Genomic DNA, 22,737 nt, shown 5'->3' on the forward strand with positions numbered 1-22,737 from the left:
TGCTTCTTTGCCTGGAAGATTCTTCCCCTCTTGTAGCTCAGGTAACTTCAATAGGAGGGCATCCTTGAAGTTTTGGCTTAAACCTCTTGGTGGGGGGCTTGGATTGGGGGGTGGCAGACACCCTGTCCTAGGTAGGCACCCTCTCAAAGAACCCTGTACTTGCCATACTACCTGTAGACCATCCTGCACCTTTTAATTTTATCTAAATTACTTCTTACTTTTTTCTCTAGACTCTAAGCTCCATGAGGACTGCATATGGGTCACTTGCTCATTGCAGAGCCTAGCACAGTGTCAGTATCTGGCAAATAACCGTCACTCATTGAGCACTTCCTGTATACCAAACACCATGCTAGGTGCCTTCAATGAGCACACTACACGCTTAGATACTATTATTATCACCTCTGAGCACGAGGAAACCGAGTCGGAAGCTTGTCCCACAGGCTATTAATTCCCAGGCCTGTCTGCCTCTTGGCCACTACACTCCCTATACGGTGATCAATAAATATCGGAGGTCATCAATAAATATCGAAGCTTGAGGATCACTTGGAGGGGACTTTGCTGGAGGGATGCAGCCCTGGAAGGTGGCTGGGCTGGTAGCCCTTTAACAACCGCATTACAACCCAGACCCTCGCAGGCCCCGCCCACTCCGCGCCGAGGCCGGAAGGGAGAGGCACTGGCGGGGGTGAGCTTCCGGGGGCGGGGCGGGGCGGGGCTGGCGCTGGTTGGCCGGCTTCGGCCGGAAGTCGGGAGGTTCGAGGGGGTCCGAAGACGCCGGTTTATGACGGGGAGGCTTGCGTGGAGGTTGTCTCTCCGTTCTTTCGCTCCCTGAGCCCTCGGGAAAAACCCAGCACCCCGACCCTGTGGCCAGCCCCTTCCGCCAGGCTCTCTCCGCTCGATTTCGCCACCGTTATGTGGGAAGCGAATCCGGTGAGTAGCCGGGCGGGACGGGGCGGACCGATGGGCGGGGTTGATGGGAGAGGGCGGGAGGGTTTCCCGGGAACTACGCCCTCCCCCCCAGGCCGCGCAGACCGGCTCGTGAGTTCCGGGGACGCGAAGGCCCCGGCCCCGGGGGCTCGGGCAGTCGCCTTGCGAGCAGTGGAGACGGTTCGGTGGGTCCCCAGCGCCGTGCGGCTGTCCCGTCCCACTGATTGGACTCGCTGTGGTTTCTCCGGCCCCGTCCCTCCACCGTCTTTGTAAACTTGGCGTTTTGCTCTCTGGCTGGAGTTCCTGGGCTTCGGACCTGTGACTGACTTAGGCTCAGGTGTACCTGCCAGCCCCACCCCCATCCCCGTCCAAAGCGAGGGGACTCGCCCTCTGGGTCCTGAAATGGGCCTAAGGGGAACCGCCGGGGCTCCTTTTCCCTTCCTGGTGGACAGCCATGGAAAACTGGGGTGGTCGAGCGTGTGTTCTAAGCCTCTAGATGGTGAGGTTCTTAGATTTTTTTTTTTCCAGTGGACAGAAACTGATGACCTGGAGCGTTTCCACTGCAAGTCTTGTGTCTCCCTCCGGTATTTGCATTGCGTCTGCATGCGTTTTTGTTTACCTTGCTTTTGTACATTTATTTATTTAATATGCCGCCCTCAAAGAGTGGAATCCGCTTGCCAAGAGTATTCCATTAATCTGTTAGAATTGAAATCGCCTAGTTACACGGCAAATAGACACTATTTACGCCTTTGAGTTGACTGGAAAAATGGCAGAATCACGTATCAGCAAATTGTTGACCTAAATATGTGCAACTACCCCACGTGCTGAGATAACTTCCTAAATTTAGTTTAATAACCCTGTTTCCATATTTGCAGTAACTCCTTTGCTGTAATCATTACTTCTTTTTTTTCCCATTCCTGGCATATATTTCCAGATAGAGAGTTTGTCTGTAAATTTGCTTCTGTTTTTACGTTTTTACCCAGTAGAAACTAGTCTGTTGGTCTGGATTTTTTTGGTTGCGTATCATGGTTACATCCCAGGCCATCGAATAGCGATGATCATTATCTAAGACCCCCCCCCCTTTTTTTTTTTTGGTTCAAACATACAGTCCTTTAAGGCCACATCAGAGGAAAGTAATTGCTGGGGTTCGATTTTAGCAAAGATAATTTCAAATTGTGAGAATGTGCTCTCTCCTTATATATTCAGTGTCACTATCTGTCATCAGTAAGTTTCATTTTCTATTATTATATGTGTGTTTGTGTTGTATTCAGTTTTTATTGGCAGTCCTTCTCCTTCCTGGCTTCTCCATAAGATACCCTTTAGTCATCCAAGTACATGTCTTGCCCAAAGTCACATGTCTTAAATCCTTCACCATGTTAGAAGCTCCATATGGGCAGAGACTTTTGTCTGTTTTGTTTACTGCGGTATCCTCAGACTAGGGAACAGAGCCTGACACATAGTAGGCACTCAGTAAATATCCACTGAATTAACAAAGTGGTTGCATCAGTACTAGAAAGAGTCCTTTGCTCCCGTTGTTCATTCTCCCTCCTCCATCACATATACAACAGAACTGGCTACTGGGTCACTCATGTGTTTGTGAGGATTATAAAGGCATTAATGAGTATCTCATATATTTGCTTTGTTACAGCATTATCTCACTTCTTTGGAAGGAAGGCTTGGTTTTCTCCGAAATCTCCCTAATGATTTTGCTTGATTTCAGTAGAGCAGACTGACTTTTGTTAATAGTGGTGAACCTTCCACCTACAAGCCCACATTCTTCTTTTGACCCTTATCACGCTGCTCTGATAGATCTTAATGCTCCTGTGTTTTCTTACCGGTCCTGTTTTTCTTCCTCTGAGCATATGAATGTTGTCAATAAGGACAGTTTCATTTTGTAAAAGTACAGTGAACATTCTGCATATGGATTTCCTCTTGTAATTTGTTAGTTTCTTTCACTAGAAGAGGCATCTGAATAGTCTGTCCAGCTGTGCTTGTGGGATGAAAATTAATTTTAATGTTTCTCGAAGCCAAACACAATTGGAAAGATGAAAACAAAACCCACAGTGCATCCTAAAGATAAATACAGATGACTTTTGTATTACCCACCAATTTAAATTACTGTTTACCATTTCTTCCCATTGAATGATACAATAAATTCTGCTTTGTGGAGGAAGGCCATAGAGAGCTGCTTTAACTGAAGACTTCTGCTAGTTTCTCCCTGTATTTTTTTAGTAGCTTCCATGACTTTGATATGCCACCTGTGATCTGCAAATTTATCTCCTCTTGCAAATACGCCTTCAGTGTGATACTGTATTCCGCTCGCAAGTGTTTTGAGGAAATACTACACTGACTCTGGCCATGATAATGCTCAGAAGCAGTCGCCCCTTCTACGTGGAAAGTCTCCAGGACATGGTTTGAGTATGGAAAATCACCATTGAACTTGGAACATTTTCTTGGGCGGGGGAACCCAAAACAAGATAACCAAGGAGCTATAAATAAACTTTATCTCAGTACACCGTTTTATTTTATTTTTCAAGACAGTCATGAGGCCAGTGATGATTCTGTTCAAGCCTGTCACCGACCAGGCCCCTTGAGGTCCCTGCCGAGGCAGAAGCAGGTTGACAGGGCTCAGGCACTCAGTTTTGGTGTGAGATCCTGGCAGTTCTCCACCCACCTGGGGGGAGGGCATGGCCCTGGACTGATGTCCCCCAGTGTAGGAAAATGGCAGATCTGTAGGAAGGAGTTGGAGTGGATGCCGTCACTGCCTTGGCTCTGTGTACCCTGACTTTGCCCTGCTTTTTTCTGTATCTTTGCCGCTGTCTTCCCCCTCTTTGCAGGAAACGGAGTCAGTATCAGCATTACATAGGAGGGAGTTTCAACTTCTCTCTGACGACAGAAAATGAAAAATGACAAACATCTGTTACGATAACAAATCATCTGTTGCAGTGATAGGACCTTACTTTGTAAAGAGTGATAAACTCTTCAAAATTCCTTTTCGCTTATTAATTCATATGATTAGAACAATCTAATGAGTTAGCTAAGGGAGAAGGAAGTGACTTCCCCAAGATCTCGCAGGTGGGTGAGCCACAGAGTCGTTTAGCACCCGTGTCCTCTCTGGCACCACCCTGCCGCTCGGTTGGGGCAGTGATAACGTTTGTAAATCGGTCCAGCGCTTTACCTGCTGAGCCTCCCTTTTCTCTGTTATTTTATATTCACAGCTGCTTCCACGCTCGCTTGGCACTGTGATTCTCTCCTTCCTCTGTCCAGCCTCTTGAGAGAATAGTCTTATACTTCTTGGCCTTCGTACTCAGACCTCAGCCCCCCCAGCCCCGCCTCTGCCCCAGCAGCTGACTTGCTAGGGGGTCACTGAGAGTTTCCGAATCACCACACACAGCGCCCACCTGCACACCTCGCTCTCTTCTGTCATTTTGCAGCAGTAATGCCACTGGAGATGTTTCCCAGAACTCTCTTTGATTTCCTGGGACTGTGCTCCTTTGGGTCTCTTCTCCTTCCTATGATCCGTCCTTGAGCCATAGCCTTGGGTGGGCTGCACTGCCTTCTTCTGCCCCGAAATGCGCCACCTTAGCCTTTGGGTCTCGTCTCCTTCCTATGATCCGTCCTTGAGCCATAGCCTTGGGTGGGCTGCACTGCCTTCTTCTGCCCTGAAATGTGCCACCTTAGCCTTTGTCTTCTCTCGGCACATCCTTTTTTGCTGAGGCCCAAGGCTTCAGATATCTCTTTAGTGACTCTACCTGCCAAATGGACGTCTTTAGTCCTGACCCCCTTTCTGAACTGGGTGATGGACAGCTCTACTGGTTGTCCCTCCGGGAGTTCAAAGTCAGTATGTCTAAATCCAGCTCCCTCAGTCACTGAGTCATTATTTCGCGCAGTCAGTCAACAAACACTGAATAAACATCTATTGTCTGGAAAACACCATTCCAGGCACTAGGAAGGGGCAGGGCAAACCTGGACCAAGTCAGAGCCTGCCCTCCAGGGCCTGGAGATACAGTTTGAGTGGGGACAGTGTTACCAGAGGGCATCTGGGGGCCTGGGAAGGTTTGTTGAAGTAAGTTACACTTGAGCTAGGTGTCCCAAGTCCCAGGAGTGGTCTTGTGGGAAGGGCAGAGGAAGCAGCATGGCCAAAGGCCACGGAAGTGAGAGACAGAATGGCCGCTACAGCTTGGATGGAGGAGTGACGTGGACAAAGCGCATGTCCTGTGGTCGTCTCGGTGAGGACATCGCGAGAGGAGGGTGGGACGCTGCAAGGACAGCAGCTGGCATCTGTGGGACATCCTGGCTGAGGAGGCAGCGTATGCTATAGACGTACCTTCGGGCTGGAGGGGGACAGAGGTAGGATGTGTTCCTGGCAGTGAAAGTTCTAGAGAATGTAGTGTCTACGAAGGTGTGTTCTTAGGGTCAGTGTACGCTCACGGGTTCATAACTGACAGTTTCATCTTCGTGGCATTCTTTGTAATTGTTCTAGCAATGGGTTGAGCTGAGCTGACAGAGGAGTGTGACGTGCCAGTGTTTGGTGGCTGGGGGCAGTCTAAATTGAGTATGGGGTCATCCAGTACCTCTGAGGTGGGGATTTATAAATGATTGTTCTCTTTTTTAGTGATGAGACTAAGGCTCAAAGTTGGGTGCACTTTCTGAATGAGGACAGCCAGGTTCTAAACCCAGAACTTTCTGGCTCCAGAACAGGTACTCTTCCCAGTCCAACTTAGGATCTAGGATTTAAAGTGAGTAGAAAAGACCCTGTGGGAGAGTCACAGGGACTCAGAGCTAAAGGAAGCGTTCTCGAACTGCAGGAAACCTTGACGTTTCTGTGACACCAGCTTCTGTGCACCTGGACCTTTGCTAGTGACGTAGCCCATGAGCAGGAGAGAAGTACTGTGGCCTCTTCCCAGGGTTGGCACGGCAGATGCTGCACAGGCTAAGGAATGAGTCTAATAGTTTTTGGTATCAGGGGAGAAAAAGAGTTTGGGAAGCAGGCTGGAGGCACGTGTTTGTGGTCGAGGCCTGAGGGATGGGGTGAGGCAGTTTGCCCATTGTGACCCACCTGGTCTGATGCTCAAGCAGGCTGCCGAGGTCTTTGGCTCATGCAGCTCCCCCTCTAAGAGTTAGACCTGCTTTGGAAATAATGTCTGAGGGCAATACAATACTCATGTATTTATTTAGCACCTACTGTAAGCCAGTCAGCTCTAAATCCCAGGGTTTACAGTGGTGAGCAGAACAGAACAGGCCCAGCCCACACTGATTTGCAGTCTGTGCAGGGTGGCGACGTTAAGCCCATAATTACACAGTACCATTGAGCTCCAGTTGTAGTAGAAGCTCTGAAAGAAAAAGTACGGTGACGTGTAATAGGAGGAGCTAGTGCTGGACTTGGAGATCAGGTCAGGCCACCCAGTGAAAGTTACTTCTACAGAGATCTGAAGGACTGAGCAAGAGTTAGCCACGGAAAGGCTGGGTGGGAGGGGAGGAGGGCTGTTCAGACAGCCGAGACAGCCTGAGCAAAGGCCCCGGGGCAGAAAGGAGCTTGTGAGAGAAGCCGCCGTGGCTGGAATGCGGCGAACCAGGAGTTAGGGCCAGCGGGTAGGTCGGAACAAGCCATGTGTGGCTTTGTGGCACATGTTCAGGATTTGAAATTTATCCTTGGAGGAGTGGGGGCCATCGAAGTGTTTTACACAGGAAGTGACGTGAACGTACTTGCGTTTTGAAAAAGATCATTCTGGCTGCTGTGTGGAGCATGAGTTATTTATTAGAGAGTATACGAGGCAGATGATGGCCTGCCACCGATAACCGTGTCCGCGTCACCGGGAACTGGGAAAGTGTTCGGTCCCAGAGCAAAGGGGAGTTAAGATTGCTGATCAGCCGACTACTGACAGGGAGATCATCTTGGATTATCCAGGCTGGGTCCTTAAAAGTATCCATAGGAGATGCAGACAGAAGGGAGTCAATGTGAGGATGTGAGGATAATCAAAAATACCAAGGGCAGCCGGGGGGCGGGGGATTGGGAGGTTGGGTTGACACATACACACTATTGATGCCATGTATAAAATAGATAACCAACGAGAACCTACTGTAGAGCACAGGGAACTCGACTCGGTGCTCTGTGGTGACCTAAATGGGAAGGAAATCCAAAAAAGAGGGGATATATGTATACGTACAGCTGATTCACTTTGCTGTACAGTAGAAACTAACAGAACATTGTAAAGCAACTCTAATCCAATAAAAATGAATTTAAAAAAACAAAGATATACAAGGTTGCTGGCTTTGGAGATGAAGGGGACCACGAAGCAAGGAATGTGATAAGCTTCTAGAAGCTTCCCAAGGAATGTGATAAGCTTCTAGAAGCAGGAAAAGCCAAGGAAATAGATTCCTGCCCCCGCCCAGCCCCCCCACCGACAGCCTCCAGACAGGAATCACTAGTTGATTTTAGTCCGGTGAGTGGTGAGTCCCACGTCAGACTTCAGCAGAACTGTAAGATAAGAAATTGTGTTCCTTTAAGCCACTAAGTTGGTGGTAATTTGTTCCAGCAGTGATTAAAAACTTAACACAGAGAGGGAGGGAGATGCAGGAGGGAGGAGATATGGGAACATATATATATGTATAACTGATTCACTTTGTTATAAAGCAGAAACACACCATTGTACAGCAATTATACTCCAATCAAGATGTAAAAACAAACAAACAAACAAAATAACAAAACTTACACAGAGAGCATCAGAAGGTCTGTTCGAAGACACTTAGGAACCTATAGTGTAGTCCGGGGTGAGGGTGAAGGGGTCTTGGACTAAGCGGGAGAGAGACAGGAGTGGATCAACCCAGGCTGCATTTCGAGTGATGGAGGCTGGGTTCCTGGCCCAGGCAGCCGGGAAGAAGGACCACTTCCACTGAGATGGGGAGACTGGGAAAGGGGAAGATGTGGAGGGGACCAGGAGTTTGGTTTGGGGCCTGTGATAGGTTTAACGTGCCTGTGAGGCATTCAAGTAAAAAGTCAAAGGGGCAGTTGGATAAGTGAGTGGAGCTCAGAGGAGAAGGCCGGGCTAGAAATGGCTGTTTATGGCCTCAGCCTGTATAGACAGAAGGTGCTTAAAATCTTGGGAGTAAGTGAGATCCCTAGGACAGTGTTTCTCAAATTTTCGGCACCCATGCAGATCACCGATTTTAAACAATATTTTATTGTTTATTTTAATTTTATATTGTGTATTTTAAAAATGAATAATGTTTTTATTGTTAAAAAGATGACATTTTTGCAGCCTCTTACAAAGTATCTAACTTGATAGGTAGCTTGAGATGTGGGTTAGACCCAGACACTTGAATTTTTTACCCTATATTTCTATTAAAATAGGAAATCCCGTGCTGTAATTATAGATTGTCAAGATTTGCAACTAGTGTTTGCTGGCCCTGTTAGATGTTTTGGAATACCAAGATAAAACACAGACTGAGAAATTGTGGGAATTCTGGGACTATACCTAGTCCCTGAAGACTGTTCCTAGAGCTGTGGCAGTTGCCAGCTTGATGCACTTACAATATTAAATAACTGTAGGGGTGGATGTTTCACCCAGCAGGAATGTTTGGAAGCAGGGAGTGAATGGATTCTGGGACTACTTCAGTCTCCGGAAAATATCTGTTCGTGTTTTCTTGTGACGTTGGCTGTGTTCTTTATACAGCCACAATAGTAAAGTCAGTCTCACTCTCTGCTGAGTAAAGAAAACCATCAGATTCTGGGAAGAAATCGCAGCCTAGCAATCGAGCCATTTGCAGCACAGTTTGCTGACTTTGAGAAATCTGGTATCTTACTCTCAGCATTAAAATTTGGGGTATTTTGGCCTTGAAATAGTAGGTTCCAGTTATTTATGTTGCTGACTGTATTTCAGCGTCTACTTCAGTAGGCCTTAGGAAATCAAGAATGACCATTGGTATTATTAGCATCATGAAGAAACGTTTTTATCTCATCCCTCCTTTCAGAAACTCTTGTCAGCACTGCTGTCCTTGACAGCTAGTAAACAGGTGGGAAGAGTAATCTTGCACACACTGCCGTTGCTTTCCGCAGCATCTGAGAGCACATGCTCTGAGTTGCCAAGATTTGCTGGTATTCAGTTTTCACTGTTTCCTTCCACACTCGGTTACAATCAGGAGGCACATTGGTGCCTTCTGACTGGCCCAGACGTTTAAAGCACCTTTTAGGAACCCAGCCGCGCCTTTCCTTGCTATTCGTATAGCTCATGCTCTGTCAGTCTTGAGTGGACTGCACCTTTTTCAGCCCATGTCACACCGCACAGAAATACCATCGCCTGAATGAAAACTGACTTCCCTTGTACCGTGAGCGTCCACCCACAAGCAGAACAAGAAGTTGTCGAGTATTTCTACCCCGTTACATACTACCTGTACTGCAAGAACGCATTTGTATTTTTTTTTTTTTTTTTTTTTTTTTTTGCGGTACGCGGGCCTCTCACTGTTGTGGCCTCTCCCGTTGCGGAGCACAGGCTCCGGACGCGCAGGCCCAGCGACCGTGGCTCACGGGCCCAGCCGCTCCGCGGCATGTGGGATCTTCCCGGACCGGGTCACGAACCCGCGTCCCCTGCATCGGCAGGCGGACTCTCAACCACTGTGCCACCAGGGAAGCCCGCATTTGTATTTTTGCTCAGGTAGTTTGTTCAGTTTTAAAACTAAACATGTTGAAACACTCAAGTGGTAATAATTGCTTTCTATGTCATGTGCCGTTGATAAGATGTGACTTCCAACAGAGTCATTTAATAAAGAAATTTTGTCAGTAGTTTATTTTTTTTTGTTACAACAGTTAAATTGGGCATTAAATTTGGATTGACGGCTTCTCAGCAATATTCAGATTTTTACCGGTTTTAGCTGGGTGATGACCCTTTAGTCTTGGTCCTTTCTCTATCCTTTTCAACAAAGCAAATTGACTTGGGGCTCTGTTAGAAGATTATGTGAAAATTTATTTGGTTTTACACCATTGTATTTGCTGAACACTAGCTGATATGAACTCAGTAACACAGACTGAACATATTGAGATGCTATGAAAATAAAAGGATTTTTGTGAAAATTGTAATTCATCTTATATTTCAGCTTTGCAAACTGTATGTGATCAAATTTCTTTCATTACTTTTTTTTGTGTGAAAAATGCTTTTGAACTACTTCCTAATTCTTGAGGACCATGTTTTAAAGATGCTGAGAAAGACAAAAAAAGGCTAAGACTGAGCCCCAGTAACCTACAAGTTATAGGCTGAACCGAAGTAAAGTTGCAGAGGATTGAGAGTTTGTGGCCAGAAATCTAAGATGACCTGGAGAGAGTGATTTCATGGAAACCAAGAAAAAAGTAATACAGGACAGTGGGTAAACTGTGAAATGTTACAGGTCAAATAAGACAAGGTCTGATAAAAGTGCATGGGATTTGGTAACTTGAAGCTCATTGGAGATCCTAGCACGTGCTTCCTTCTGTGTGTGTGTGTGTGTGTGTGTGTGAGAGAGAGAGAGAGAGAGAGAGAGACGGTGGTGGGAGATATTAGCCCAGAAGCTAGAAAAGCTAAATTAGAGTGGGTTTTGGCATGCATGGAAAGTGAAGAAATAAACAGTGTGTGTAGACACACAAAGAGTTATAAGCCACCAAAGGAGATAAAGTGGAATCCTGAAAAGAAGGTATATGATAAGGGGAGCAAAGAACAGATGGGACAAAGCAAGATGATAAACTTAAACCTAACCATATCAATAATCATACCAAAATAAATGCTCTAAACACCCCAATTAGAAGGCAGATTGTCAGATTGGATTAGAAAGCAGGACCCAACTGTAAGTTGTCTACAAGAAACAGACATTGAAAGCAAAGACACAAGTAGGGGGACTTCCCTGGTGGCACAGTGGTTAAGAATCCGCCTGCCAATGCAGGGGACACGGGTTCGAGCACTGGTCCGGGAAGATGCCACATGCCATGGAGGAACTAAGCCCGTGCGCCACAACTACTGAGCCTGCACTCTACAGCCCACGAGCCACAACTACTGAGCCCGCGTGCCTCAACTACTGAAGCCCGTGTACCTCGAGCCCGTGCTCCACAACAAGAGAAGCCACTGCAATGAGAAGCCCGTGCACCGCAATGAAGAGTAGCCTCTGCTCCCCACAACTAGAGGAACCCTGCGTGGGACAATGAAGACCCACCACAGCCAAAAATAAATAAATAAAAAATAAAATAAATAAATTATTTTTTAAAAAGTAGAATAAATAGAAAGAGATATACAGTGCTAACACTAGAGAGAAAGCTTGAGTGGTATGTTAATATTAAAGTAGGTTTTTAGAGATAATATTAGTGATAAAGAATGTCATTTCCTAATGATAAAGAGGTCCGTTAATCAGTAACAATCCTAAACATTTATATACCTAATAATAGAGTGTCAAGATACATGAAACAAAACTAATAGAGCTGTAAGGAGAAATAGGCAAATCCCATTATAGTTGGAGATTTTAATACCCCTCTCTGAATAATTGATAGAATTAGTAGGTAGAAATAAGCAAGGATGTAGAAGACTTGAACATCATCAACCAACTTGACCTAATTAATATTTATAGACCAGTACACCAGCAACAGCTGAGTATACATTTTTTTCAACTACACAGAGAACATTTAACAAGATAGACCGTATTCTGGGCTATAAAAGGAGTCCCAATACATTTAAAAGAATTCAGGTCTTATAAAGTACACTATCTGATTAAAATGGAATTAAATTAGAATTCAATAAAAGAAAGATCTGTAAAATCCTCGAGTATTGGTAAATAAATAGCACGCTCTAAAATAACCCATTGATGAAAGAAATAAAAAGGGAAAATAGAACATATGAAAGCATATCAAATTTGTGGTGTGCTGCTACAACAGTTCTTAGAAGGAAATGTATAGCTGTACTGATGCTTATATCAAAAAAATGTCACAAATCAATGACCACAGCTTCCTCCTTAAGAAATGAGAGAAGAGCAAGTTAAGCTCAAGCAGGAGCAAAGAAATAAAGTTTAGAGTGCAAAGCACTAAAGTGAAAACAACAGAGAAAATGAAACCGAAAGGAAAGAGGGGATACAAATTACCGATATTGAGAATGAGAGAGAGAATATCACTACATAGTCTACAAACGTTAAAGGATAATAATGGAATGTTATGAACAACTTAATGTCAATCAGTGTGACAGCTGAGATGAAATGGACATATTTTCTAAGACACAAACTACCAGAGCTCCCTCAAGAAGAAATAAATCACATGAATGGCCCAATATCTACCAAAGAATTTAAATTTAAAGAAAAAGCCTACCCACAAAGAAAACTCTAGGCCCAGTGGTTTCACTGGTGAATTCTAACAAACATTTAAGGAAGAAATAATACCATTCTGCACAAACTTTCAGAATATAGAAACGAAGGTAATACTTCACAACTCACTCTATGAAACTGGCATTACCCTAATTCCAAAACCAGTCAAAGACATTATAAGACAACTACAGACCAATATCCCTAATGAATATAGATGCAAAACTTTGCAAAATTTTTGCAAATCAAACCTAACAGTATATAAGAAGGTTAATGCATCATTATCAAATGATGTTAATCCCCCAAATACAAGGTTTGTTTAATATTTGAACAGCATCAGTGTAACTCATTATATAAGCAAACTAAAATGAAAAACTGTGATTATTTCAATACATGCAGAAAAAACATTTGACAAAATCCAGTATCTATTCCTGATAACAGACCCTCAGCAACCTTGGACAAGAAGAGAACTTGTTCAGCCTGATACGGGGTGTGCAGAAAAGGTTAACTCAGCAGGCCTGGGTTGCTCAAACCTTGCACATTCTCAAGAAAGGCCTGTTTCCATGACTGTCCTTTGCCTAGCTCCAGAGAACTGAACTCCTGGAATGGTTTGTCTCATGAGTGTATCTGCATGCCTGAGAACTTCAGCCATGCTCCACCAGTCTGTCCAGAAAGTTTATACTAGCAGTGTGGTTTATGGTGAGTTCCTTCCCTCTGGAGATCTGGAACTTCAGCAGCTGAGGACATTCACACAGGCGCTATAGGCTTACATGACCAACTCCCAATAAAAACCCTGGACACCTAGGCTCAGGTGAACACCCCTGATAGGCAACACTTTGCAGTTGTCACACATGGTTACTGGGAGAATTAAGTGTGTCCTGTGTGACACCACTGGGAGGGGCCGCTTGGAAGCTTGTACATGGTTTCCTCTGGACTTCATCCCACCAACTTTTTCCCCTGTGTTTATTTCACTTTGTATACTTTTACTGTAATAAACTGTAACCATGGGTAGAACAATTTCTGAGTTCCTGTGAACTAGAGAGTGATCTTGGGGACCTCTGATACAAGGGGCATCTGCAAAATACCTGTATCTAATATCAAACTTAGTAGTCAAAGTCCAAATGCTTGGGCTTCCCTGGTGGCGCAGTGGTTGAGAGTCCGCCTGCAGATGCAGGGGACACAGGTTTGTGCCCCGGTCCGGGAGGATCCCACATGCCGCGGAGCGGCTGGGCCCGTGAGCCATGGCCGCTTAGCCTGCGCGTCCGGAGCCTGTGCTCTGCAACGGGAGAGGCCACAACAGTGAGAGGCCCGCGTACGCAAAAAAAAAAAAAAAAAAAAAAGTCCAAATGCTTCCCCACTAAGATCAGGAACAAGGAAATAATGCCTGTTCTTTATTCAGCATTGTACTGGTGATTACAACCAGTGCAGTAAGGCATGAAAAAAAAATAACAGGCATCTATATGCTAGAAGAAAGAAGTAAAGCTAGCTAGCTAGCTATCTAATGCCTATAGAAAATCTGATGGAATGTCCAAAAATCTCCTAGAACTAATAAGTGAGTTTAGTAAGGTTGCTGGATACAGGAACCATATCCAAAAATCAGTGTATCACTATGAACTAGCAACATTCAATCAGAAATTGAAATTTAAAATGCAATTCCATTTGCAATAGTATCAAAAATATGAAATACTTAGTCGTGAATCTTGCATAAGTGATATGCAGGACTGTACACTGAAAACTATAAAACATTGAAACAGTTAAATAAGACCTAAATAAGTCAAGAGATGTACCTCATTCATGGGTTGGAATACTCCATATTGTTGAGATGCCAGTTCTTCCAGATAGGTCACTATGCAATCCCAATCAAAATTGAAAAGATCTAACCAAAGCAGTTCTGAAAAAGAAGAATAAATTTGGAGTGCTAACACTACAGTGTAGTATTGGTATCAAGATAGAGAAAATGTTTATTAGAACAGAATAGAGGGTCCAGAAATAGGCCCACAAACAAACAGACAACTGATTTTCTATAGAAGTAAGACTCAGTGGAGAAAGGATAGTTCACTCAGTGTTTGGTCAGAGGTTATGTTTAACCCCCTTGTGCCAGTGAGGCTGCCCCCTGTGTTGAGGGATCTGTGTGCAGCCTTGGGAATGCTGTCATGTCTGCCCCGTGACCTGTTCTGACCGCTCCTGGGTAGACACAGCCTAGAGCTTGTGCACAGCCTTCCCGACTCCCACCGTTGACTATAATCCCAGGAGGGCTTTCTTGGCTGTCCCTGGTTCTCTATATTAAATTTCTGCCTACTGTGCCATTCTGCTTGTATCAGAGCTCCGGGCCTCTCCTTAATTGTTTTTCATCAAAGATTTCCATTTTTTTCGATAATGCTCTTAGACGTGAGGTTCTCTATACTCGGTTACACGTAGAATCAGTCCCCTCAGGCAGAGTCATGGATCTCTTTGTCCTTAGGATCTGCTTTTCCTCCTGCAGTAGAACCCCTGTGTCACTGGAGCTGGAGTTGGGACCCCACTCTTCCCAGAGTGACACCCTGGGCGGGAGGGGTGGTGGCAGCCCCTGGTCTACCTGACTTAGCCCTCCTGCCATGAAACCACTACCCTAGAAACCACCCTGTACCTGGGTGGGAGCAATCAGGGCCCAGTATTCACAGCTGGCTGGGCTTGGACTGGAGCTTCCACCAAATGAGTGGGGACCGGGTAGAGGAAAGGAGATCGGTCCTCTGTGTTGCCTGCCCAGAGTAGACCTTCTGCACTTGTGGGCAGCCTGACCCTTCCAGGGTCAGGAGGGAAAGGGAGCTGGAGGAAAGGGAGCCCCTGTCTTCTCATCTGCAACACTGAGCCGGTGGGGTGGGGAGTGGTGGACCACATCTCGCCCCAAATGCCTGTTCTGGAGATCTAGTAGATTTTCTTGAATAAATATTTCTCTATTTGCTAGATGATCTTAAGACAGTTTCCAGAGACGTTAAATGTTGTTGTTCTTTTAAATAATGCCCACCAGTTAAAATGCAGTTTTGCTGGGGAGGGGCCCACTGCACTCCTTACTCTGTCATTCCAAAAGTTCCACCCTGTTTGTAAGCTTTCAGTATCCAGTTTTGGACCTTCTTCCTATAAGAGACAAGGAAGTTTGCATTACAACTATGATTTCCTCAAGGTGTTACGTTTATCCTAACAAAATAAATTATATTCTGTGTATTTTAATAAACTCATCAGAAAGGTTTTAACCAATCTGGAAGGTGGCATTATTTTTCTCCCACAGAGCAGGATTTTGATTTTAAGCCCATCTTCCACCCGGCCTTTCAATTTGATGATCCAGATTGATTGCTCCCAGGCTCCATAAATATTGCGGTTGGAATAGCTAGCATTGTAGACAGGTTCCACCAGCATACCCATTGCACTGGAAAATTTACAAAATGCTTTTCCAATTTATACTAGCTTTTTTGTCCTTCTTAGCCTGAAGTGCAGGAATTATCATCGTCTGCCAATTAAAAACCGGAAAAGCATGGCAGATTATGGTGTCGTGGCTGATCTAATTCATTCCACTAACATTCATTCACTGCCTTTTCCCTGGTGGACACCTGGCGCACACTCCTTTTGTTGCCTGTAAGTGTATTCTATCCTAGATCCATTACTACGCTGGTTACAGTATTTTAAAGTTACGCGTTGAAGCTTAACTTAACTCTTTGAGCCTAATTATACAGAATAGCCATTCCTTTGGAGGATGAACTTGTAGAAAACCATGAGTCAGTCTTATGAACTGAGGCTGAGTCTTTGGAAAGAAAACCATAGCATCTGTGAAGCAAAGCAGTCACATTCAGCTTTGGCCCCAGAGGAAAGAAGGAACAACTGTCCATGTAGGAAAACGAGGCAGGGGACTGACAACTTAGGGAAGAGCTGACAGTCCGGAGGCCTCGGGTGTTTCTAGAATCTTCTTTGAACTGCCAGCTCCATGATCCTAGACACATAATTGTATCTTCTCTGCTTCGTTTTTTTCCCCTAAAGTTAATTAGAGAATGACTTCTCCTGTGCTTTGGGTTGTAGAGGAAAAAATTAGTGTAAACTGACAAGGAACTTTATAAAATTTGAAGCACTTCAGGGCAGTGGTGGCTGTCTGTGGTGCTGCCCTCTCCGCATAGGGATGAATATGAGATGAGTCTGTCCTACCCACCTCCCCCTGCGAGAGCTGCTTATGACAGGATGCTCTGCAAGGACTTCTGTGAAACACGTCCACTTGTAACCTGGCTCAGGGTGTGGTCTTGGGAACAGTGTGACGTAGCAAAGCACACGTGTTGCATGTATGCTGTGTAAAGGGGGCTCCTATTTCCCATTCCCTTTTCTCCTACATGGAACTCATAAGCCACATATTTATCTTAACTATTTCCTTGAATCTCATCCTTCCAAATTTTTCTGGTTATTTTCAGAAGAAAAATAAATTTAAGTCACTCTCGCTTTCTTTGTCTCTCAGTAAAATGAGCAAATTATGTGAACAGTAAGTAATAGAAGGAAGAGCAGGTGTTGTGAACAGTTAACCTACACAACTGATCTTAAATTTTACATCACTGCCTTTTTTATTGGGTTAAAATAGATAAGGCAAATAGTGGGCCCCAAATCTGCATCTCTTGCTCCTAGGGTGTTCTGGTTTTCATTTCTTAGTGGCCAATCCACTTTAAAACATGAAGGAAAAATCCCGAACATAATCACAGAGCATCCCTTGGAGAGAGTTTCCAAACGTGAATGAGAAAATAACAAGTCCCATTCCCTGAGCTCAGGTGCTGTGCCTGGTACTTCACTGCGGTACCGAGCATCACCTCTCCCAGCAGCCCCGGGAGGAAGGAGCCTTTCATCTAGGTTCCGTGAGGAGGAAGCTGTGGCCTTAACAAGGCCATGGAAGCTTATCCCACGTTACACCACTTCTGTACACTTTAAACAATGAAATGTAAAGCAAATATTTTCCAAATTACCCAAGTATAGTACATATTCTTTGTTAAAAAAAAAACAACAAAGATATAGGAAATCACATTTTTAACAAATCAGCAGAAACCATATAAGTTTATGTGTGTGTATATGATGGAACGCGCGTGCACACACACGCACGCACACACGCACACGCACGCAGAGAGAGAGCAAAGCCTGACAGTCGCACAGTAAGCAAACAGTACTGATTAACCCTGGCGAAGGAAGGTGAGAGGCGCCAGGAATGGAGGTGATAGTCAGAAAGAGTCTAGCTTTATCTTAAAGGTTCTGGTGTTTTGCAAGGAGAGATTTTCATGTATCAGCTGTGCAAATTTAAATTAATAATTTAAAAACCCTTAAAGAATGAGGACAGAAAGCCACATTCCAGATAAAGTTGAATCTTTGACTAACTTCTTCGTCCCTTTTCTGATGGCCTTTTCTTCATCACAGTCTCCACCCAAGAATGTTTAAAACTTTTCAAAGATAATGTGTACATAATATAGGCAAGATTATAAAGTCACTGATAAGGAAGTATAAGGTAGTATTCTATGGTGCTTACGTGGACAGACCCTGGATCCAGACTGCCTGGCTTTGAATCCTGGCTTCCACGTTGTGTGACCTCCTCATTTATAAATTTGAGGTATTAATAGTACATATCTTAAAGGGTTGTTGTGAGGCCCAGATGACTTATTGTTTGTGCAGTACTGAGGACAGCACCTGGCACATAGTAAGAGCCCTATAAGGGTTACTATTATTATGATCCTAATATTCAGGAAAAACTATGATAAGTGTTGATGTATCCATCCAGACTTTTTCTGTGTGTATGTACATATGCGTATACCCACATCTGTATTTCATGTGGGTAAATATAGATGTATTTTTTATTAAAATCGGATCATACTATTTCTATTTATCGTAACATTCTTTGTACTCAACACTATATGTTATAAACTCTTTCTGTGCCACTAAATGAAATATGAATACTTTATTTATTTGGCCACGCTGAGCAGCTTGCAGGATCTTAGTTCCCCAACAAGGGATTGAACCCAGGCCCCGGCAGTGAAAGCGCTGAGTCCTAACCCCTGGGCCGCCTGGGAATTCCCGAAATATGAATATTTAAAACAAAAATCAGTTGTATTTGGTCTTAACTAGTTGTGATAGTGGATCCTTTTGACCAAATACGTGAACATTTGATAAGACAGAAATTTCTTGGCATTAAACTGAGCATCTGGAGTGCTTATAGGTGTTGATACCGCTTACTTAAGTGTTGCGTGGACATTGATATATCCACCTAAGTGTCTGATTGTTTGTCTTATTTGTTAAGTGTGAGGATATTCAACATTTTTTAAAATAAAGACCAGATTTTTTAATCAGATCGTGGACAGTTTAAACAAAAAATTAAATTTGTGGTTTATTTCATAATCCCAAACTGAATCTTTCCTTTTTCTTTCTAAACAGTCCACTATGGAATTTTTCCTATAAGCAATTAACCCAAAAGACCCAAATCATTTCTCTAGCAGTTGCTGCTAAAAAACTGGAATGTTAAGGCCCATGTCCAAGAAAGATGTGCAGATGTGATAAGTTAACATTTTAAAATGTTTATCTTCAGAGCCAGTATGAGAGATGGAATGCTATTTGTCAACATCACTGTTGGGATACAGCTCTTTGTGAGAAGAAAAATGATATGTGAAAAGCACACTGGTTATTAAGAGAACGATTTCTTCCTCTCCCTCTTCCCGGCACTTCAGGAGATGTTTCACAGAACGGAAGAATTCTTATCCAGGACTGCAAACAGCGAGACAGACGAGATGGACACGTCGGACACGCAGTGGGGCTGGTTTTACCTGGCAGAGTGCGGGAAGTGGCACATGTTTCAGGTAGCGCCCCTCGGGCGGGGCAGGCGGGGTTTAGACTCACCGAGCACCGTCGCGCTGGTGTGAAAAGGGAGTCCGGGCGGCACCCGAAAGAAATCAAACCTCAGGGAAGTCAGAGGGTGGAACGAAAAGAAAAATCAGAAATTCTTCTGGTCCTTTTCCTTTCCCCAGGTTTTCACAGTGTTTACTTAGAAGAAACGGTGTGTGTTTTCTGTGTGTCCAGAGTGCAAGCGTGACTGAGGGGTACGTGGTCTCGGCACATGGGAGCAAGGCCAGGCCTGCTTTGGTGGACAAAGGGAAGGGGAAGCGACCAAGCCGGTCTTAAACGCCTCTGTGCTCCTGATGTTAGGTTAGAGGGTGTAGAGATGTCTTCTCCTCCAGCCTCACAGCAACCCGAAAGCAGATGCTAGCACTCTGTCTTACAGCCAAAGACAGTGCAACTCAGAAAAGTTACTGTAATTGGTCTTGAGTCACACAGCTCGTTAACGGTTAAGCTGAGACCTGAACCCATATTCAAGAGCTTGTGGATTTTTTTTTTTTTTTTTTTGCTTACAAGGCTACTTAAGGAAGATTTGATTTGAGCCACTTAAGATGTGTAATTTTGGCAATAATTTGGAAACACTGTAATACTTTGGAAAAAGTCCTTTATAACCAGTTACCGAAGTTTCTTTGCTGGAAATCCTTAAGCTATTTTCCATATGCTGTCTTAGCTGTGATTCTCCCCGTGTGTTGGGAACTAGAACAGGTGATTAGTAAGTTTCCTCTGTCCCTCCACTCTGTCTCCGTCCCCCATTACTGCCTTTGTGGCCAAGCCATTCCTGTGAACAGCTGGTAAATGAACTTTCTGGTTTGTCTTAAAGCCGGATACCAACATTCAGTGTTCAGTTAGCAGTGAAGATATCGAAAAAAGCTTCAAAACAAACCCTTGTGGCTCCATTTCTTTTACTACTTCCAAATTCAGCTACAAGATAGACTTTGCAGGTATGTCTTTTTCCCTAATAGTTGTGTGTTCTTAGTATGTTGGTATGGTGAAATCTGCAGTTCTGAAAATCAGGATTAGTTGACATACTTGCAAACAACAGAGTAAATCCTTTTTGTAAAAAATTCAACATTTAAAATCTTTTTGAGCGACACTGCCTTTTATAAAGGTTATTTATATGCTTATAGATACTAACATATATGGAGACTGTCATGTATTTTCCTGTAATGCTTCTCTTCTAAGGAACACAAAACACCTCTAAGCCATTGTTTTATTCATCATCCTCTCAGCTTTTCGAAATAGGTAGGATCAGTCAGATTTTAAGGATCAATCAGAGAGGTTACACGCAGAGTCACAGGTAGCTGGATTGAGTTTTAAGACCACAGTTCAGCTGAATGACCCATCTCTTGGTGTCTTTCCTAGAAAACTACTCTTCAATGGACATTGCCTCCTGCCACTTTCTGATTTTGTTGGCTCTTTCACAGATTAACCAGCTAATCTGGAAATCAGCCCCGCTTTATATTTCATCCATGATACATGGGCATGTTTTTAGGGACCCCATGAGAAACCTGTTGGACTCACCCTGCAGTTTCAAGCTGCCAGCCTCAGCTGTTTACTGCTTAGAGGCAAACAGAACCTGGAGGGGGAGACTTTCTTAACAAAAGCGCCTTTGGGCTGCCACACAGCTCAGGCCTCTAGGTGTTCTTCCCTATTTTCTGTGAGTAGAGTCCTTATGACAGAGTCAGTGCTATACTGTGGTGAGGGGGGGTGTTGAAACCCTAGGAGATTCCTTTGGAGGGTCCAAGGCCCAGTCATTCTGCAGGAGATTTGTCCACTAAGACACTGATGGAATCAGGTCTCTAATGACTGTTGTGCCCCCAGAGTGAGTTTTTTTTTTAAATCAAGAGTTAAAGCCATTAGATTCTTACTCCTGACTAAGCATAACATATTTTATGACGTTAGGCAAATAGGCTGCCTTTAAGGGGGCCCGACATTTGTCTTAGACGGAAGGTGTCAGCAGACACTTCAGTCTTGAGTACACCTGTCAGTGTTGAAGCCATACTGAGCCATCGCGATGTGCAGACATCAAGCTTCACGTAGAGCACGGAGTTCAGAGCTTTTGGTAGGTAGCCCAGCAAGCTGCATTTTCTGAAAGAATATTTTCTAGTAAGCTGTATTTTTTGGAAGTTTTCTCTCAGACGGTGCAGTTTATTTAAGTCTTTATCAAAGAATTGGAGTCACATATGATAGCGCCAGCTCCCGCGCCTCTGTGTGATGACACAGTTTCAGAGGCACAGGTATTAGCATTCCCCGTGTACCACTTGTGAAGTTAGCCCCCATGGTTCTGCCACAAGCCAGCTCGGCTTCTCTATAAAAATGGTGAAAAGCAAACTCAAAACGAGGTAGTATGAGAAGAACGCAGCACAGGCTTCACCGCATGTGTTGGGATGACCTTTCTTTTTCCCTGCGCGGTGGTCAGACGCCAGTGTGTGCAGAGCCTAGGAGAATACGGAAAGGACAAACGCACTTCACACAGCATTGGCCTGGATGGGTGAACCCCTTTATCTTGGAGTGGAATGATGCCAGTTAGACAAGGTAGACTGGCGAGAATCTCACACTAAGACTTAGCACCTAACTTTGTGGGAATGAAGAGGGGGACCTAGTAAATATTGCCACAGCTGAGGAACAGAGGTAAGAAGAAAATGATACTTTAGTTAGTTCATTAGTCTTTCATCACTAGAATCTTTCATATAAGTCTGTGTTGAGTCTAGCTAGGTTTTCTGTTTTTTTGGTTTAGGTGTACAATTTAAAGAGAAGGCAAGAAATGTACAAATTTTTGAAACTCTGTGAATTGTACATGTTTTATCATGGTAATGTATCTTTTTTATCATTTCCAAAATTTTTGGAGAAATCAAAGTAACACTTTTCACTTAAGAAGCCAACCAGAAGATTCAGTACTGTAATTTCTTTCTCTTTCTAGTACTCTTAATTTTCCTAAGTTGAGAACTCTCCTATTTTCAAGTCAGTTTAACCCAAGTATGGTACAGAAAGGGATAGACCTTACATACTGAGCCATGTATGAGGTTAGCTTCCTCCTGTGTGAGCTTAGGTCAAGCAATGAAGCTGCTTTTTATGCCATGATAAACAGATGTTGGTCAAGTATCCCTCATCTACTGTGCTTAGTAGCTACTCCCAAAGCTCCCTGATTCCCTGACCATCATGTAGTGTGGCTAGAAATTTTCATGACAATTTATAGCACAGTGTGTTTCTGTGACTTATCTAACATCTTTGTCTTTTTGCACAGAAATGAAGCAGATGAATCTCACCACTGGAAAACAGCGCTTAATAAAAAGAGCCCCTTTTTCTATCAGTGCTTTCAGGTATTGTGGAGAGAACGGGGTGGAAAGCAAGAGTGGGCTTTTTCTCTCTCTTGTCTTCCTTAATATTTAACAGAGGAACAAATAAACTGAAAATGTTTCGGTAGGTTATTTTTAATAATCTTAATATCGATCTTTTCTCTACTGAATTTCACATTCATTGATGCAAGAGCAGTGTTGTTATTTTCTGCTGGCATTTCCTTTCCTGTTGTCCTTTTCATTTCCCCTTATATATTTGTATTTTTCAATTCTTTAGAGCACTTTGCATGGTAGTTACAAAATGCTTTATGCTCTCTGCTATAAATCCTTAACATAACCTACT

The 22,737-nt window shown here is 44.0% G+C and overlaps 1 protein-coding gene across 1 annotated transcript in view; it reads left to right on the forward strand.

The window, feature by feature from the left end:
- The first annotated feature begins 732 nt into the window (after window positions 1-732).
- Window positions 733-22,737, forward strand: part of PARP11 (poly(ADP-ribose) polymerase family member 11) — a 37,417-nt gene continuing 15,412 nt past the window's right edge. Inside the window, exons 1-4 of the mRNA XM_030834683.2 lie at window positions 733-927; window positions 18,933-19,061; window positions 19,919-20,039; window positions 22,343-22,418. Coding sequence (XP_030690543.2) covers window positions 910-927; window positions 18,933-19,061; window positions 19,919-20,039; window positions 22,343-22,418 — 344 coding nt within the window. The 5' untranslated portion in view covers window positions 733-909. The remainder of the gene's footprint in view (window positions 928-18,932; window positions 19,062-19,918; window positions 20,040-22,342; window positions 22,419-22,737) is intronic.

This window comes from Globicephala melas, chromosome 10 (genome assembly GCF_963455315.2).
Source record: "Globicephala melas chromosome 10, mGloMel1.2, whole genome shotgun sequence".
NCBI lineage: Eukaryota > Metazoa > Chordata > Mammalia > Artiodactyla > Delphinidae > Globicephala > Globicephala melas.